The sequence below is a fragment of the Paramisgurnus dabryanus genome, chromosome 6, assembly GCF_030506205.2.
Source record: "Paramisgurnus dabryanus chromosome 6, PD_genome_1.1, whole genome shotgun sequence".
Taxonomy (NCBI): Eukaryota; Metazoa; Chordata; class Actinopteri; order Cypriniformes; family Cobitidae; genus Paramisgurnus; species Paramisgurnus dabryanus.
In genome coordinates, this window is record NC_133342.1 from 6761332 (window position 1) to 6782294 (window position 20963).

General features: G+C 35.6%; 2 protein-coding genes across 4 annotated transcripts in view; both read left to right on the forward strand.

Moving 5' to 3' along the window:
• Positions 1 to 9385, forward strand: part of LOC135744351 (tropomyosin alpha-4 chain-like) — a 29509-nt gene extending 20124 nt beyond the window's left edge. For 2 of the 3 annotated variants that reach the window (XM_065262397.2, XM_065262399.2), the window contains 4 exons: positions 1378 to 1453; positions 1570 to 1632; positions 4914 to 4983; positions 9018 to 9385. In XM_065262397.2, the coding sequence (XP_065118469.1) occupies positions 1378 to 1453; positions 1570 to 1632; positions 4914 to 4983; positions 9018 to 9100 (292 nt within the window). In that variant the 3' untranslated portion in view covers positions 9101 to 9385. Of the gene's footprint in view, positions 1 to 1377; positions 1454 to 1569; positions 1633 to 4913; positions 4984 to 6432; positions 6531 to 9017 lie in introns of those variants that run through there. The other variant, XM_065262398.2, reaches the window with a different exon arrangement.
• A 1895-nt stretch (positions 9386 to 11280) lies between these two features.
• Positions 11281 to 20001, forward strand: rab8a (RAB8A, member RAS oncogene family). Its single transcript, XM_065262400.2, has 8 exons — positions 11281 to 11467; positions 13967 to 14027; positions 14442 to 14502; positions 14701 to 14778; positions 16565 to 16654; positions 16805 to 16870; positions 16951 to 17001; positions 17083 to 20001. The coding sequence occupies exons 1-8, from the start codon at positions 11344 to 11346 to the stop codon at positions 17173 to 17175; spliced, it is 624 nt and encodes a 207-aa protein (XP_065118472.1). The 5' UTR covers positions 11281 to 11343; the 3' UTR covers positions 17176 to 20001.
• The last annotated feature ends 962 nt before the right edge of the window (positions 20002 to 20963 follow it).

Below are 20963 nucleotides of genomic sequence, written 5' to 3' on the forward strand. Positions count from 1 at the left end.
TTTTTTCAATCAAATTTATGTTTTTATATTTTGTTTTTTAAAAGTTTTAACAAAAGCTTGGTGTAATTAAGCAACATGATAAAGGATACTACACTTTCATTTTAAAAAATCTTGATAATTTACTCACCCTCATGTCATCCCAGATGTTTATGTCTTTCCTTGTTCAGTCGAAAAGAAATTAGTTTTTTTGGGACACATTCCAGGATTTTTCTCCATATAGTGGAGCTCAACAGTTTACAGTTTCATTGCAGCTGTAAAGGGCTCTAAACGATGCCAACTGAAACCAATATAGTCAAAAAGTACTTTTAAACCACAGCTTCTTGTCTTGCACTACCTTGCGTATTACATAATCACATCAAAAGGTCACGCGTTACATATGTGAAACGCACACTTTTTACCTCAGATTATTTTAACCGTTTCCCAAAATGTTAACACAAGTGTTATGCCTTCCAGAAAACATTCTTCTTAAAATATACAAACATACAATATATTAAATGAATAGACCATCTGCTTTCATACATAACCATTTCATCCTACCTTCACTAATTCTCTTTTATCACCTCTCCAATATGGGAAGGTTTCTTCAAAAACACCCAATTTTGAGCACAAAATAGAGATAATTCTTATTTTGTAAAGGACTATTGATAGAGATCAGATGCAGAGCGATCCTCAAAACTTACATGAACATACAGTTGTTTGCCCTAGGGTACTTCTGGGTCTTATAAGTTGCCACCTGGTGGATAATAGCGGTATTGTGGAAAGCCGGAAAAACTTGTTATTGGCAGGGAAGCATTTTCTCTCAATGGCGGGGAAAGAGTTAAACAATAAACTGACACAAATACATCAATTAGTATCATTTCACATACAACAACGTTGGAACGGTCTTTTTTCTGCCCATTTGTAAACACTGGAGCGGTAGTTTCACATATGTAACGCGTGACCTTTCGAAGGTTAGTGCAAGACAAGAAGTTGTGGTTAAAAAGTATTTTTTGATGAAGATGATCATCGTTTTGCTAGATAAGACCCTTATGACTCCGTTGGGATTGTTTAGAGCCCTTTGAAGCAGCATTAAAGCTGTAAACTGTTGAGGTCCACTAAAGTCTATTATATGGAGAGAAATATGTTTTCCTCAAAATACTTAATTTCTTGACTGAACAAATAAAAGACATAAACAACTTGGATGATATGGGGGTGAGTAAATTATCAGATTTTTTTATGAAAGATGAGTAATCCTTTAAGTGATTATCAGATGATTAACAGTAAAAAAAAATTTTTTAAAAACTAGCCATATATCCAGCATATTCAATATTACTTGACCATAAACCTGTTTATGTGGCACATTGAAAGTAAAGAGTATTTTGTTGATATGTTGTATAGTAAAGGTGCAGAGCTGGAAGAAGAGTTAAAAAATGTAACCAACAATCTCAAGTCTTTAGAAGCCCAATCAGACAAGGTGAGTCAGCTGATCTCCAATAACCCATAATTCACATTTGTACTTGCACATGCGCACCTGTTAGTGTTTGTCTTTTTAAATAATTTTTTGCTTGTTTACCATTTGTACATCTGTAGTACTCGGATAAGGAGGACAAATTTGAAGAAGAGATCAAAGTTCTCGGTGATAAACTGAAAGAGGTGGGTGACTTTTACCTAAAACACACACACACACAGACACACACACACGTGGCTGTTTATCTTAATACTTTTCCAAGAAAGTGTTTTGTGTTTCAGTATTTTGGCCAAGGAAAACATGTACCCAAACGCAGATGCGAAGGCTCTGGCAACACATTACAACCATGTGGTTATGTTACCTAACATGCATTATTATACTGTTGTGTTGTTGACAATACTTTGATCTCACGGGAACGATAATAAAACTGACTTCATCCCGTATGCTAGCGATTCCTTCGATTGTTTGTGCTGGAAGGCCAGATGTGTTATTACTCGGGTACACATGTAAACAGGTCAACTAATATGCTCAGCCTTTTTTTTTACTAGGCTGTTGCTCCAATAAGACCGTGGTTGACCATAACAAAAAAACTATGAGAAACTCTATGTGATGTGCGTTTGCGTTGCATTATGAAGTGCAGTATGACACATTTTGGAGGTTGTTTCTACTTTAAATAAATATGCGGTTTTTATCAGTTCACAAGTGATTGAGAGAGACACATTTCCGTTTACAACTGTGTTTTATTAATTTGGATGGTCTGTGGACGAGCGGGAGAAATTATGGGTATAAATTGACGCGGCGCACTAATATCGTGTCAGAGTCCGCTACTTGTGTTTGAGTAACATGCTGCCCAATGTTTTGTACATGTATATGTAAGAGTTTTCTCTGATAAAACATTGTTCTGGGTACATCACATTAGATCAGTAGCCAGAGAGTACGCAGTCTTTTGTGTTATTCGACCACATGCGAATCTACACTACAAAAGCAATCTGGTCAAATGCGTTTTCGACTACCTCTGGATTTGGTTGAAAGTGGACGAGCTGAACCTATATTTAGCATCATCCACTTGTGATCCAGTTGACCAAAAGCATCTTAATACCAGGTGTAAACAGCCTCTTGGAAAACAACAACACATTTAGGGCCAGATTTACTAAATGTTGCAAATTAGTGCCGATGGGAGTGGTAATATTTGCGGGTTATTTACTAAAAATGAGCAAAATAATGGTATGCGCAACAGCACATTTCCATAATGGCCAATGCAATCTACTAAAAGCAGTGCAGATTAATTTAGGGTAGCACATAAGCAGAGCTGATGAGGTGCGTGTGATCTACTAACACCTGATGCGCTTGAGTTCAGCACCACAGCCATCATGGCTGAAAATTCGGGGGGTGAAATCCCAGGTAATGAAGCCATAGTACACAGGATTGGAGGACAAAATATAAAGGTTTACAAGAAGTTTTGAAACGTCTGGTATTGTGTGAATTCTCTTAGTGACTCCTCTTTTATTTCCTCCAGCAAATTAAAAAATAACACGGCTTGGCAAACAATATTTTTTAATAATATGTTCCTCTGGTATTGCATATAAACTGATACAGGGTGCGATTTGCTGGGGGGGATGCGTGGGATTTCCCCCTTTCTGGTCAATGTATCCCTGCCTCTGCTTAATAATTTTTATCCCCGGTGGGGATAAATTTATCCCCCCCTCAAAGTGATCGGTGCTACTACACTAGTGGCGAGACGGATCACAAAACTTATCACGGATCCGTGGTTTGAATAAAGTCAATTTTGTTTTAAAATGCGCTGCTTTGGCTGGCTCTGAGCTGCCGCGCAGCCTCTCTGTATTCACCACTCTGAAGACTTGCTCAATGTCCCGCCCACGGCGCTACCTGATTGGTTACAGACCCGGTTACACCTCACGAGTAAAAGCCTATCAACACATGCGAGATGGTTATGGAGCTGTGTGTCGAAACGATGGAAGGCAGCATATTCATCCGCATATTAATAAAGCGATAATAAACATCACAATCTGATAATCTGTTTATGATGACAAGCAGAGTAAGTGTCCCAGTCACACCACTGAGAATGGCAGAAGTGACACATGATAAATGCAGATGAGGCGTTTAGCGAGGCGCGGGCGCGTCCAGTTTGCGCAAATGAGGCTAATTGACATAATGCATCTGTCTTTTCTTTCATTTCACTGTAGCTCAGCATTGCGGTGTAAAGTTAATGTTATTACTTTAAAAGCAGCAGTAAAGCTGTTTCTACTGTTATGGTTTAACTTTGCAATCAATACATTGTTCATATATGTTTAAGTTGACACTACGTTGTGCCATACAGTTTTGCCATTCAAGATTTAATTCTTGCGTGTTTTTTCGTTGTGCATGGTCACAGTTCATATGTGTGGGGAAAGATAAACTGTCTATTAGTGTAAAAATATTGCGTTAGGCTGCTTCATGAGTTAAGAATTTTTTTACAATTCCTGCAAATGCAGTGATGAAGTTAATGTTCTCATGATTTATTTTTATGAATTAAAATGTTTTGAAATGTGCTGTGAACAGACGCATTATGTCAAGAATGATAAAAAATCGTCAATAAGCTCATAATTTGCGCTAAAATAGTCTAAATGTTTAGTTTAAAACCATTTTAAAAAGCTGGTTATTTTGATGTTTCTGCGCAAGTTCAGCAGACAGTGAGGTTCGGGTTTGTTCCGATCAGAGCTCGTGAGCGGAGAGCGCATTTCTGAATATTAGAAATATTTTAATTAGAAATATATATAAAAAAAATATATTATAATGGATTTTTGTTAGGTCGGACAATGATTACCAAATTTCTCTCTCATATTGCTCTTCATAACCACTGAAAACAGTCAAAAAAGTAAAAACTAGTGGTGGGTTCAAAATAACTCATGACGAAATATGGTGAGTACCCACCGTCGCCGAAATCGACGCCTCTGAAAACATCCCCCCCTCTGTTTTTTTCACAAATCGCACCCTGAACTCATACATTTAAAAAAATCCTCTGCCTTGTACCACACGCTATCTGATTTATTTGACGCCTCCTTCTACCAGCTACAATTGCAGCCATTTCAAGTGCAAAGTGATTAAAGATATGCTTTTTTCTGTGTTAAATAATGGCGCAAATACTAGTTATATCACATTAGTAAATTGTGTTGCGTGAATCGTTTAAATAATCTCCTCCCATAAATTTTGCATCTGGAAAGGGAAACTCCTAGAAATGCATATGCAATAAGGTCAGTCGCAAAAATAACTAGACCACACCTTTTCATCGCTAATAATCCACTGCGCACCTTTAGTAAATCCAGACAGTCGTTATTTAACGCCAACATAATACTGTAGTTTGCACAGTAAATCTGGCCCACAGTCTATCTGTTGCGGATAGTAGGTTTCAGGTCATCCTTGAACCATTGCATCCATCCCTTTTTTACTTCTCTCCCTTTCCCTGCAGGTTGAAACCCGTGCCGAGTTTGCAGAAAGGACGGTGGCCAAACTGGAAAAAACCATCGATGACCTTGAGGGTAAGCGGTTCCCTCCCTCTGTTATCTGGCTCTGACTGAATGTTACTCCCTCACTATTGTAAATTTCCAGCTAATGATGTCACCAATACAGACAGCTGGAATTTAACCTTTGTTCTGTTTGTTCATGTGTGCTGTTAGACCTGTTCAACCCGTTTAAATAGTTTAGGCACCTAGATCTGGGTAGGATTTTCTGTGCTGTCCTATGAGATTAATAAGAACCATTACCCAGATTATTGCATAAAGAGTTTTAGGCCAAAATGCCACCATAATATGTGAAGAAATAAGCTTTTTGTTTATGTATGGTTTTTTAGGATAGGACAGAAATATTTGAAAATCTGGAATCTGAGGGTGCAAAAAATCTAAATATTAAGCAAATCGCTTAAATGAAGTCCTTAGCAACTGCATCCACACACAAAAATAAAAGGACATTTAATATATAAATATCATACATAAAAATTAATACATAATATCGACTTCACTAAATATTCAAATGATTTTTTGCATTTAAAAAAATCTATATCTTTGACCCATACAATGTATTTGTTGGCTATTGCTACAAATATGATTGCACGACTTATGTGGTCCAGGGTCACGTGTTGTTTTTGCAGTGGTTAGTGACCACATAGATATGTATATAAAGGCTAGATGGCTCAAGGCGGAGTCAGCTGTGTCGTCACTTGGCGGCCATCTTAGGTCAGTGCTGCCATAGTGCTGCTCCCTGCTGCTGTGGACGGAAGGTGAGTGACATACGCCAACTAAAATGCTCGTAACTTGCTGAATTCTTGACGGATTTACAAACGGTTTGGTTTTTTACAAACGTTATTAACGTGGCTATAATTCTGGATGCTTTAACATGTTTCATGAATTTTTTATTTATTTTTAGTATACGTATTCAGTGTCATAGGTACATCTTTGACGTTTATAACAAACCAATCCGTTTGAAAATCGGTAAAAAATTAAGCAAGTTATGGTCATTTAAAAGTACCTGCATCATTAAAACTCAATGCTACGAGTGAGCGAGCGCCCTGTCCTAAGATGGCCGCCAAAATGCGGACGTTCCACTCAATTGGCCATCAGCGCGGACGAGCCATCTAGCCTTTATATACATATCTATGAGTGACCATATATAATAATTTCTCGGTCGCTTTATTAGAATACAACCTAAAAACATGTAATTTGTGTGTAGTATTAAAAACACAAAGTACAAATGTCAAGTATTTAGTGTGAACCCTCCTTACACTTGAGCAAAAGCAAGCTTTAGCTTCTGTCCTTTATGCTTTATACTCTTCATTGTGGCTATGTCCATAAAAATGAGTACAGAGCCTGTGTTTCATCCTCTTAAACTTGAACTCACTGTCTCCTCTTTATTTTCTGCTATTTCCTGTTTCCTGTATGCATCATCTTTGGCTAAAACAACTCTCTTCTGTGCTCTTGACCTTTGACCTACAGATGAGCTTTATACTCAGAAACTGAAATACAAGGCCATCAGTGAGGAGCTGGACCGTACCCTGAATGACATGACCTCATTATAGATGGTTTTAAGCTTTCGGTAGTGCTAGGAGACTTTAAGAGCTTGTATGTTTTTTGTAATATCTAGACTTTTCTATCCAGAACCAGCACAGATGCATTTTTATTGCTGAAACAGATTTATTATTCTTTCTTTCTTTCTTTCTTTCTTTTCACCATTTCTGCCTTATTTGATCTCTCACCAGTTTACTTAATTTATATGATTCATCTGTACACATTACTTTAAAATCTTACACAGACAGATTTATTGTTCTGCTTCTAAAACATTTACATTTAGTTATTAAGCAGATGCGTTTGTCCAAAGCAACTTACAAATGAGGTAAACAACACAGTATACAACGTTCCTCATTGGCTGATATCACTTTATCAAGTCTTATATCACAAACGTAAAATGGGCTTGACGTTTGACAATTAAATGTTATCTGGGGGACCACGTCAGTAGATGTTGGTTCTTGTTTCAGGAGGGGAGCAAGTCTACAATCCACTCATATTCAGGTCTGACTCCATTTTAATAGGAACGCCCCTTTAAAAACATGTCACGTTACTTTTTTTGTATTAAATATTTTGCTCTTTACCTTCACTAAGTAGAGTGTGAAAGCTGTTTTTATGTTGAATTTAAGATTTAGCTACTTAAATTTTAATAAAGATTTTTCTGCAATTTTTTTAACTATCCATTTGTTTAATTTCTTAAACATTTCTGTCTCTCTTTCTTTCTCTCTGACTACTCTGTGTTTCTCTAGTCACTTTGTAGCTGTTTTTGCATAAGAGGACAAACAGAATTCAAGGCTGTGGGGTGGTTTCCCGGACAGAGATTAGCTTAAGCCAGGACTAGGCCTTAGTTTAATTAGGAAATCTAACTAGTTTTAACAAACATGCCTTATTAAAAACATTACTTGTGTGCATTTTGAGGCAAAACAAAGGGCACTGATGTATTTTAAGATCTGTCAGTGCAAGCTGTTTTCACTTTGGACAGCTCTTACATTTATTTGTCTAATCCCTGTCTGGGAAACCACCCCTATGTGTGCGATTTTGAAAAATCCTAAATTTAGTCTACTAGCTCTGGAATCGCAAGGTAATGTCTGTGGTAAAATGCCAAACAAGTATACAGAGAAGCAAAAATTGCGTTCATATTATTTTATTCAGTCCGAGGGCAATAATTGGTTATACATTTTATAGTCCTACGCCTTTCACAGAGGATGCATTTAGATAACTTAACATAGTGGTTGCTATCAGGATGTGAGGAACTTTTAACCAGCATGACTAAAAATGTTTCCGGATCAAATCACCTATGCTGCCTTTAAGGAAGCACACTTTTTGTTAAAGGGATAGTTCACCCAAAAATGAAAATTTGGTCATCATTTACTCACTCTCATGTTGTTACAAACTTGTATACATTTATTTGATCTAATGAACACAAAGCAAGATATTTTGAGGAATGTTTGTAACCAAACTGATCATGCGCCCCATTTTACCTACTATGCAAGTGAATGGGGCTCGGGATCGAAAACATATCTCAAAATATCGTCTCTTGTGTTCATCAGAACAAATAAATTTATACAGGTTTATAACAACATGAGGGTGAGTAAATGAAATTTTTTTTGGTGAACTATCCCTTTAATATCACACAGAAACTGATGTGATTGTATTTCCGTAGTCTAATTGTGACCTGCATTTAATCCATCCCAGTGAGTAGTAAACACACACACTACAAGACTGATTTAAGTATTTTTCCAGTTATTTCATGAAATGAGGCATTGTGAATGGCATAATCAAATCATAAACTTATAGTTGGTTATTCGAGAATATTAAAAAGTTGCAAATAGGGCAGCAGCACAGTGGCTCAGTGGGTAGCCCTGGCTAGGTCAGGTGTCCTTTCTGTAAGGTGTTTTCATGTTCTGCATGTGTCAGTGTGGGTTTACTCCTGGTACTCCGGTTTCCTCCCACAGGCCAAAAACATGCAAGTTTTGAGATACCAAATTGACCCTTTCCCCAATTTGTGTATGGATTAACCGGTTCTTGACATGAATATAGCCATAGATGCTGAAATGGTGTGAAAAATAAAGAAAAAGTTGCAAATAAGTGAATTGAGAGATAAGGAAGATTTACCAGTGAACGAGTACAAGATTTATTAAGATTAACTCTAGCCCTACTTAAAAACAGCAAAGATAAGCTGGTAGCTGGTTTTAGGTGGCAGTAGCTGGTCTAAGCAGGTCCTCCCAGCCTGGCAAAGCTGGTCAAGTTGGTGGCTCAGCTGGACTTCCAGCCTGACCAGCTAAGTCCATAGACCAGCTTAAAAAGTGACCAAAACACAGCTAGACCAACCTGCTACACCAGCAATACCAGCTAAAACCAAGCTTGGAGATCAGCTTAAACCAGCTCACCAGCTTATGCTGGTCTTAGCTGGATTTTTCAGTAGGAAGTGCACTGGTTTATAGTCTGTAATACAGTAATACACACAATACATTCATTCTCATGTTTTTGTAAATCATGGTGCTTGTCTATTTCAGATGGTCTAGGTCAGGCTAAACAACAGAACCTGGAGATGCATCAGGTCTTGGATCAAACACTACAAGAGCTCAACAGCTTGTAAACTTGCGAGAGGAGAAATCCACACAAAGAACATTCCAGATTTCCACGTCACTATGGTGTTTTATGTAATGTGTTTTTGTTTCCTGATATGTTATGTCATTTTTTGGAAATATTTTCTACCTTTTCTAATTGGTTAAAATGTCCTGTGATGCCATTTGTCCATGTTACAGAGGTCTAGCATTGACCTTACATTGTACTTGACCCAAACCTGTTTAATGGCTCCAGTGCAGTGCACACTACATTTTTCAGAGTTAGATTAAAAATTATTGCTCATTACAACTTGTAATATTGTTTCCCTTTTCTATACCTCTTTCTGTTTACTATTGTTTTATTTATTTCATTTGAAAGAACATTTGAAGAGGGATGTAAGTTACACTTAAAGGTGCCGTAGAATGTAAAACTGTATTTACCTAGGCAAAGATGAATAATGAGAGTTCTTTACATGGTAATGACATATCGTGAGCCTCAAACACAATTGTTTCCTCCTCCTTATGGAAACATTGTGCATCCAAAAGGCCGCTGGACAAACATTACAGTCGTGATGTATGCCCCCAACATTAAATTACACATTAAATTAATTACAATGTTGTTAAAATGCTTAAAACAAAGTTGTGACTGCTGTGCGCTATATGCTAATGCTGTATGCTAGCGTTTAGGTGGAGGTTCTACTATTGATGTTAAAGTTACGGTTTGCAGGTACATACTCAAAAAACACAAACTTTTCTGAATACACACAGAGCTTCTAAAATGAGCTGCTCTGAGAAACAGCCAATCAGAGCAGAGCTCAACATTATTATTCATGACCCTTTCAAATAAGGTAATAATAGACCGTTTCATTCAACTGTCTCTGGATCATTTTTGCACCTAAAAAAGCTAAATACCTTCTATGTAGGTATCAAAGTACAATGTAACAGATTGATCAATGCATTCTTTGGCACCTTTAAAATATTAGTATACAATAGAGTTAATTAATCACATTAAATTTGTGAAATTAATAAAACATCATAAGGGAATGTATTGGAACGTATGCTCTAAGAGTCAACCCCCTTTAACACATAACCCGAAACACATTTAGTTGGTCCCTTGTACCCTTTGTGTTTTTGTTTTTATACATTTTTACACCACTTATTTTCAAATATTAAATTAAATGTAACATTTAGTATTACCATATGGGAAAAGCTCAACGTAAAATAATCTGTGCACAAAATACACTGAGATTATAAATCTGATATACGGACTGGTTGCCATTATTTCAGTACAACGCAGGGTGAAACTCACAAAACCATAACACTTCACCTTAACATTTATTTGCAAAATATACAGCATACAAACGTACATAAATATAAACTTTATTTTTGCCTTAGTTCCTTTTGGTTTAATGAGAAACACGGCCCATGTCCTGGGCTTTAATCATTCGTTGGTCAGTTTCAGAATTGAAATTCAATTGTCATCATTATTGAACCTACTTGAGGGCTACTTTTTGATATAGTCTACTCAAATCCTTTTTGTTTTACTTGTTAATTTTATTTTATTTTACTTGTTGATATGTTTTATCGTTGATTAAAATGTTAACACATAAAAGAAGCCAATCTGAAATAAAAAATATGTAATAAATAAATATTAAAATTGAGGCTATTAATAAAATGTGCAATTTACAGACTTCGTGCAGGAAACCTGGTGCCCATGGGCTCTTGACTTCCATAGTAGGAAAAACAAATACTATGGAAGTCAATGGGCACTCTCTCAACTGTGCTTTCCATCAAAATATCATCTTTTGTGTTCATCAGAATAAAGAAACTAATACAGGAACATGAGTCATTTTCATCTTTTAGGTCGTCATTACAACATTTTTATTTTTGGGTGAACTATCCCCTTAGGACACATTTTTTGCAAATAATTGCGCTTTCATTTTTGGTTCAGGATGAATATTCACGAATCCTACTAAAGTGAAGGCTTTCTGTACAAGTTTCATCTAGTGACGTTACATTCGCCCTGTGGCTTGAGAGTCACACGTGGCCGCTAGTATTAACGAAGCCTACTATTACTAAGGCACAGCTCATGAATATTAAATAGCACATGTTCGTGCACGCTACAGGAAGGATATGCAACTACGTTGGTTTGACCTCATTACTATTTAAAACGCAAAGTCGTTGCCATAGTATGATTGGTCGACTCGTTGCTGGTTTGCGGATTCTGCGCTGTGTCTGCTAAAGAACCGGGCGGGATTTCCGCAATACATACAGTATGGCGAAGACTTACGATTATTTGTTTAAACTGCTGTTAATCGGGGATTCCGGCGTGGGGAAGACCTGTGTGTTGTTTAGGTTCTCTGAGGATGCCTTTAACTCGACGTTCATATCGACGATAGGTATTTATTTATCTGATTTAAATGGTTTGATGGCTCCGGTAGTTTATAAAACGTCAGGCTGTGCTAACGGCTAAGCTAACGCGCTAGCTACTAAAAGCATCTATCTTTAATGTATTATGTTTAGTTTTTGTCATTTTGTTAGTGATTTGTCATTTAGTTAATTGTTTTCTGTGAATGTGTGATTTGCATGATTTCTGTGTTTTAGTGTTTTTGAAGTTTAAAACTGTTTTGCCAGCCGGTAGTGCAACTATGTTACTTGGTTTCCCTGACAGGACTCAAACATTAAGTTAAATATTAAACTTTTTTTTATGTTAATTATATTTAAATATAAGAGCTATAATCGTCAAATAAGTTAAAAAGAATGTCCCCTGTGCGCCTTTATGTTTACTAACAGTTAGTTCGTACCAGATAAGTATTATTCAGTGTTTAACCTTACAAGTATAATTGTAATCTTCGTCACTTGACATTAAAACATGACATATTGTTAGTTGTTTATGTAAGTTACCATGGTACGGTTGTGGTATCACACGGGAAACGTGGTATCACAACGTCACTTCCATAGCAGTGGATTATTACTATATTCATATAACAGTTACCAAGGCATTCAAAACTATTTCAAACAATGCACTATTATAACAAAAAATGGGGTGTCATGCCCCCCCCCCCCCAAAAAAGAACATGGGTGGTACTCCACTGTTTATTAGATGTATGTTTTTAAAATATATTTTGCTAAAATCAATAAGATATCATCAATAATGTTTGACCCTTACAGTGAAATTCTGGCTAAAGTCGTATAATCTAATAATGATTTTTTTTTAAATCTTTTACATGATATTACTCAGTCAATATATCAAGTTTATATTTTCACAGAATGTTCTTTACATTATGTAGGATGATTTTGTGTAGAAATCAGAAATTACTTTTTCTGGATTTTAACAGGCAGTGTTAATATGTATTTATTACATATTTTATATAAGCTTGGCTTCTTTAATGTATTTTAACATCTTAAACAATGATAAAACATATGGATTTTTCGATTAATCGTTTTTTAAAACATGGTCGATTAAAGATCGATTCTCAGGTCGAAAATCGTTTTTTTTTATATATATAATTTTTTTTTTCCTGTTTGATCAAGTAATGTGACTGTTTTTACATTTTCAGCATACATTTTTCATTTTGCATCAAAATTGTATTGTATTTAAAGGAAGAGTCTACCCTTTTGCCATATTAAACTATGTTATTACCTCAACTGAGACGAATTAATAAATATCTATCTTTTTTCAATGCGTGCACTGTACAGCGCGTCGTGAATGTGTTAGCATTTAGGCTAGCCCCATTCATTCCTATGGTACCAAAACAGGGAAGCCACCAAACACTTCCGTGTTTTCCCTATTCAAAGACTGTTACATGAGGAGTTATACCAGTAAGTATGGTGCCACAAAATAAAACTTTTTTTGGTACCATAGGAATAAATGGGGCTAGGCTAAATGCTAACACATTCATAACACGCAGTACAGTGCACGCATAGAAAAAAGATAGGTATGTATTAATTCGTCTAGGTTGAGGTAATAACATAGTTTAATATGGCAAAAGGGTAGACTATTCCTTTAACATAACTGAATGCATTTGAAAATTAGAGATGGGTTCTGTTTTAATACACCCAGGTGTGCCTAAAATAAAAAAGTGTAATATACAGGTTGGTGGCTTTTAATTTATTTTTATTAATTACCCACTTGTAAACTTATGTTGACTTTTTTTATATATAAAGTATTTGTATTAAATCTCTATTAATTGAGTTGAATCAAGAATCGAGTATAAAAATCGGTCCGAGAATCAGAATCGAACAGAGAATCGAGATCGAATCGATCCGATAGCTTATGAATCGAAATCGGATCGATCCAGAACATCTAAATCAATACCCAGCCCTACATATCAACCAAAAAAAACAAAATAAAATCAACAAGTAAAACAAAAAAGTTTTGAGTAGATCCAAAAAGTAGCCCTCCAGATTGTTTTATCTATTGTGATAGGTTGGGGATCCATGTAGTATAACACGTGAAATGTCTTATTATCTTTGGCTTCATCATACATCAAAAATGAGATTTGTACACCATCATCAACCTTAAAAAAAGCTTTTACATTGATTAGGATAGGACAATATTTGGCTGAAAATTTTGAAAATCACTTTTAAAGTTGTCCAAATGAAGTCCTCAGCAAAAAAAATATTAATAATGCTAGATTTTTTTATATACTTACGTTAGGAAATTTACAAAATATATTCATGGAACATGATCTTTACTTAATACCTGAATGGTTTCTGGCATAAAAACAATGTATGGTTGGATATTGCTACAAATATATCCGTGTGACGTATGACTGGTTTTGTGGTCCAGGGTCACATACATATACATTAAAAGATGTGGGCAGACTTTTATTTGCAATAGATACCTTTTTGTTATGTTTGTTTTATCACTATTTTTACCCTTTTCTTTCCTACAGGTATCGATTTCAAGATCAGAACAATAGAACTAGATGGCAAGAAGATCAAGTTACAGATATGGTGAGAGTCTGGTTGGCTTTACTTGTAGTGGCAATAGTTGAACATTAGCAGCTAGCTGGAAGTACATATGAGATTGTTCTGAAGGAACCGTTGTATGACCGTTGTGAAACCACGACCAGGTTAATTTCTTCTTTACGTTAATGGTTTCCTTTTGACACATTGCCCTGTGTAGGAGAATGTCACCTTTCTAAGTTCATCTTTTACTTTGTCAGATCGACATGAGCATGTTTTTGTATTTTAAGATTCATCATTTTAAAATGAAACTATTAATTTTGTTTATGCAATTGTAATTGCTTTGTAAATGCATTGAGCCCACATCTAAGCAGCATAAAATGTATTATAATACAGTACACCTTTGCGGTTTACATTGAAATAGGAATGGCAAGCGTTTTATTGTGTTTGATTTTATTGCAGGGATACAGCAGGCCAGGAGAGATTCAGAACAATCACAACTGCGTATTACAGAGGTGCAATGGTATGGCAATAACATTTAAAGTCTATCTTATTCTTGACTGTGCATTAATGCGATTTAACTTTAAAATTTATTAAGAAAATATAAATAATTTTTTATATTAATAATTTATATAGTAATTTTTTCAACTTTAACTCTACTGCTGTTTTTAGAAGTGCAGTTTTGTACAGAATTGTAAGTTTTCTTGTGCTCTGATTTTAGGGTATCATGCTGGTTTATGATATAACCAATGAGAAATCCTTTGACAACATCAAAAACTGGATCCGAAACATAGAGGAGGTGAGCGTTTAAATGCTTGATCTGACAGTCATAGCTAACCCAACCAATAGTGTTGTTGACCAGTTCATCTAGATATGTAGAGTTTTGTTCCAAAACGCAATATATACATTTTGACCAATTTGGATAAAAATGTGTTTTCCATACCAAGAAAGTGACAAGATGAAAACCACTATTTTCTGTTACAAACTCTCACATAGCATCTCTAGGTTATAATAACATTAAAAACTCATAATTTGATTTTCAAAGATCAGGATTTATTATAAAAACTGATTCTTTTTTTCTGCAAAATGCAATAAATCTATTGAATCGGTATATAAATGTGTCATATTCATTTAGTTGACTAGTGGTATACACTGATTAAAAAAATAAACATTAATGGCATTAATCAAAACACTTTGTCATATTAAAGGGGACAGAGAATGAAAAACCATTTTTACCTTGTCTTTGTTGAATAATGTTAGTCTACCCACATTCACGAACATACAAAAAGTGCTAGACATGCTAAACATCTCAGTCTCATAGAAATTCCTCTTTTAGAAATGTCAGCCAGAAAACGGCCCAATCTGAAAAACTGATGCTTATGACATCACAGGCATCTCACTGCCCCTCCACTTCAAAATAATTGGCTACATTTTTTGAGTGGCAGCAAAGTCAGCCAATCAGTAATGAGATTGCAAGTTAAGCCAGTAGGGGGAGCCAAATAGGTACAAAACCACTTGTTTAAAATCCCCCACCTCAATAGAGCTATCTGAGAGAGGTTTTTAGGAAGCTTCTAAGGCATTACAGACCCAAACAAAAACTTTTTTGTCTACATGTCACATCACAGAACAAGGATAAATACTCCGTTCAATCATTCTATGTCACCTTTAAGTAAACTGTCATTGCAGTTGTCCTCCTTGGGACGTCGTCGCTTTGACTTGTTTCCATGGCAAAAATAGAAATTCTAAATTTGAGGAGACATTGTCGCGTCTAATTGGCAGAATTCGCTTGCAGTGTGCTTTCATGTATAGCAGAGTGAAAAACTGCACCAATAATTATTGTACATCATAAATATTTACAAAGACACAGTAGAGAACTTTTTAAAACCTTTCATTTAATTTAGTTTTAATACAGAACTGTTAATCTGCAAACAATGACCTTTTGTGCAAACGGTAAAGGCTTTCGTTAAGTTAATGTGCAGGTTGTGTTTGATAGGTCTGCACGTTACGCACGCATTTTGTTTATTTATTTTTCGTTCGGTTATTTTTCGTTACCTTAACAGACGTGTATGTTTTTTATCACTAGTGCAGTGTCTGTTTTTGGAGCTTGCGCGAGGTGCGCCACTTCCAGCTCGAGCTGTTCGGTAGTTTATTTAAAGTTTATTAATTTGGAATTTGTCGCGTGTCCATATTGCATCAAAATACCACACTTAACTCCCTTGGGTCTGCAGCAACACACGCGTGATGTCAGTAGGATGAATGGTTCTTGACAAATACAGAGATTCCTGGCTGAATAGAGAGAATATGGTCAGCCCCTCCCTCCAAAAAATGGTGTTCAGATAAGCCCTAGAGAGAACCAGAAGTGCTAAAATGCTAACTTGTTTCTGGATTCTGCCTAAAATACATCATCTCTGCTGCTCTTTATAGAAATACAAGTCATCATATTTGGACATTATAACTGTTTCTATTCTGATGCACTCCATCTAGCTGTTTTTTTAGACCAACTAGTCGATCATACCACTTACTGAGTTGTTGATTTTGATATGAACTGTAGTTATATAATGTTTTGTATCATGTCTTCTTTCCAGCATGCATCAGCAGATGTGGAGAAAATGATTTTGGGCAACAAATGTGACATCAACGAGAAGAGGCAGGTTTCTAAAGACCGAGGAGAGAAAGTGAGTGGAAGAATTGTTTTCACTATCAAATCCCTTTCCAACCAAACTATTTATTTTATGATATCTATGCGTCACCTCGTAAGAGACGAATCTGTTTCTTATAATCCCCGTATCGTGAATTCAAGTCAGTTGTACTTCTGCCCTGTTTAGCTGGCGTTAGAATACGGCATCAAGTTCATGGAGACGAGTGCAAAGGCTAATATAAACGTGGAAAATGTAAGTGGCATACCTTCATTTTATGACTTGTTATCATTTTTTATTTTCTTATCATGATTGTGTGTCTGTTTTCCCAATAGTCATTCTTAACTCTCGCCAGAGATATAAAAGCAAAGATGGACACAAAATTGGTAAGATTTATGCTGTTTGTGTCAAATGGATTTTGTTAATACATATACTATATACAGACTGCTTTTCTTTCACCCACACAGGAGGGTAACAATCCTCAGGGTAGCAACCATGGAGTAAAAATTACCACTGAACAACAGAAAAAGAGCAGCTTCTTTCGCTGTGTGCTACTGTAAAGGCCTTACTGTCCACCAACCAGAGGCTGGACATGACTGGACAATGCTATCCCACAATGCACTCCTCCTCTTTCCTCTTTTTTCTTTTCCTTTCTCTCTCACGCTCGACTTCCAGCCCTCGGGCAGTTGGAGCCGGATGTACCTGGCTCCTCTGATCTTCCATTGATACGTAAGCGATGCTTTTTCTTCTGCAACCGGGATGGGACGGCATCGGTTCTCCAGTCCAGTTGATGAGCCAAGTCATCAGTAAATGTGCGTCTTAAAGAAGATCCCATGTCTCCATCTCTCATGCTAATGCTCCGTATCGAGCGCACAACTGCCAAAATCCATTTGTCCTCTTCACGGCGACCTGGACGTGGGAGCGGCCACAGAGAAATCTGATATTTGAGCCTATCTGAGAGAGAGTTACGTGGAACATTCTCTTATCATTCCATTTTATTTCCAACCCTCATGCATTCTTTGACAATCACATGACCTTATTGTAAGATATAACCCACTTCTTATAATAATGGACTGTTTCCTTTTTTCATGTTGCTTACTGTGTCCAATTTTACATACATCAGCAGTCTTTTTAATCACTTTAATAGTGTGTCCTAACTAGGCATGACAACCAGTTTCTATCAACAAGTAATTTGTCTAAAAAGTTGAAGTGATTTTTTTTATATCCGCCAATTTGGAAACCGTATAACGCTGTAGCAATTCCAAAAGTGTTTACGGTAAAGTCTAGTTTCCATAGACAGTGTGACATTTTAAAACCAAACTGTTATTATAAACAACTGAAGAATGCGCTTTTTTCATCAAGACATTTTTTACTGCCTCGATATATGATTTTTTTTTTTGTATGTTTAATTTTTTAAAAACATGCACAAAAAGCTATTTCCAAATAGTTTGCTCTTTTATGCAGTAGCACTAGCTTTAGCATCGCTATTCCTGAACTCATAAACCCCAAAACTCAGGACCTGTTTAAAAAAGCATTCCCATGCGTCCACCTTGATAAATAACACTTGAATTGAATAATTGAATATTACTGACACTTGGCCCTTTTAAGGATGTTAAATTCCTGACTAGTAGTATTAATAAGTATAACCAAAAGATGGAGGGCACGTGTGTAACCTGGACGGCAGAGCTATACTTTCCATGCACTTTATCAGTATCTTTCATGTTGTGTGTAGTTTGTGGTTAGTGAAAGTTTTGCGTCATTTTCAAGATTTGAAGATGTAAGATTTAAAAAAAATTACCTGATTCCCCCAAATATTGTTGAGGCTTTATCTACTAAAGAGGCTTTATCTACTAAAGAGGCACTTCTACAATACAGCCTTTTATTTTGATAGTAAAGCCAAAGGCGATGCTTTGGCACCTGTTATGCAGTTCGAATAAATAATTCAGTTACATTCTTGTTGATTTATTCATTTTTCTTTAACATTTCATTATGAGGTTTCATTCATTAACATTAGTTAAAATCAGCCAACGATAACAGCATTTATCGCAATTCCAATGTTTACTAATGCGTTTTTAACAATAGTTAATGAACTAACTGGATTTAACATTTTTCTTAACTAACATTAACCAAGATTAATAAATGCTATAAAAATATATACGTTTATGTTAGCTGATGTTAACGGATGGGATCTTGATGTAAAATGTTACACGTGTTTCTTATGTATTGATTTTATTGGTAGTACTTTAAGTATAGCTCTGCAGTATGTACTATGGGCAGTTTCAGCTAAAAGCAGTAAAAGGCACAGTTTGGCGAACAGCCATGTGTGTTGCATGGATTTGTTTCATATGACTAGACTAGTAATCCACCATTCCTCAACTCCAGACCATCTGAATAGGCGAATAATTTGTGATGTCACGTTCTGTAGCCAATGCAATGCAAGCGAATAGTCGAATGCAATTTTGTTGTCTGACCTAGATCTGAATTCCTTTTGGTGCAGTTGTGTAAGTTAGCAATATCGGTCAGGAATCTAGCAATGCCTGTTATTTTTGAGTCTAAGAACAAATTATCGTTGTTGGAAATCTAGAATCTCTCGTTGAGATCATGGCCAGGTCATATTTTACCCAAAAATAAAAAAAATCCCTCCAAATTGAGTTCTGTAATGGGCAAAAAATATATATTTCTACTATATCTACTACACTGAAAATGTTGTTTACAACCCAGCATTGGGTCAAAAAGGACCAAGTCAGCCGGTGGAATAAAATGAACCTAGAAAATGTTTATATTTGACCCAATAATTGGTTAAAACAATGGCATATACATTGTAAATCTGTAATTCCTTATTAACTTACATTTTTAAGTTTAATCAACTTGAATTTACAATTAATTTTGTCTTTCTTGACTATACTGTAAAAAGTTGTATCAACTACACCTAAAAAATAAAAAAAGTAACTTAAAATTTTACTTGGGTAAAAATTTAAGCAGAATAAACGTTTAATTGAACATTTTGTAGGTGTTACCAATTAATTAACTTTAAGTTGAACCACCTTTTCACTCTTTACAGGAGTTGCTATAAATTATAAAAATAAATTTGAATTATTATTATTTTTTACTTTATTTTTATAATTTATAGAAAATCCTCACTATTCAAGAAAGTTGTAATTTCAAGTTGATTCAACTTTTTAAGTGCAACAAAAAATATTAAATCAATTTAAGTGCAACAAGGATTTTTTACACTGTAGGTTGAACGGAGTCCATCACTTTTTGACCCAATGCGTTCGTATCATTTATTGACTCTTTAATATTACCATGTGTTCAATTGTCAAATGTAAGGTAGCTGTGGAGATGATAAAATTACATTTTGTTAATAAAAAAGAGAAACAATTGTACATTTTCAACCCAAAGTGCAATTTTTTTTATCAATTTAAGTGCAACAAGGAGTTTTTTTTACACTGTTGGTTGAACTGGGTGGGTTCATCACTTTTTGACCCAATGCTGGGTTGAAAATAACCCAAATTTTCCAGAGTGTGTAGTGCAAAATATGTCATATAAACTGTGTAACATCACAGACGAATTGTGGTAATAATAGTCACATATAAGATTTATAGACAAAAAATTGACCTGGTCATGTTTTCACAGGTTTCAAACAGAAGCACAGCGTTTCACTATTTCACCAGGGTAATAGAGATGTTTTCCTCTTTCTGCAATATGGTCAAATCTAAAAATGGCCACACTTTATGGTTTATGTTTGCGAAACTCTTTTAAAACCTTTTATGTTAACCAGCTTGAGATGACTCCTCGTTCGCACCTTTATTTTTCATATTCTTTGTACACTATGAACATCTGCTTCTCTCTTTATCTCTCATCTAATACTGTCCCCAACCTGCCGTTTGTCTTAATGACTGATACTTGAGCTTTCATTTCAGATCGGTGATGATCTCCTTTACCTGTATGTTTTATGTGTACGTGTTTTCTTGACAGCTACATGTGTATTGATGTTCCATTGAAACATCTTTATTTGCAGTTGGCATCGTATTTGTTCATGCCGGTTCTCGTTCAATGCATTGGCCATAGTGGTGGGCCTCAAATGCAATAATTAATCTGAAAGACTTAGCAGAGAGCTTGCGAAACATTTTTATTTGATTTGCAGATAAGGAAGAAAACATTAGCAAACAGGTACCACTTTCTGTTAACAGCTTTGCAGTTGTATAGTGTTTCTTTAAGCAGTGTTGTGTGCTGCTATCAGAGCTTATTGTCTTCAGTTTAGTTTGTATCTCTTATATTTCATGAATTCAGATCGCTGTCATTCGTATCATTTACAGAGTCTTTTATATTACCATGTGTTTAATTG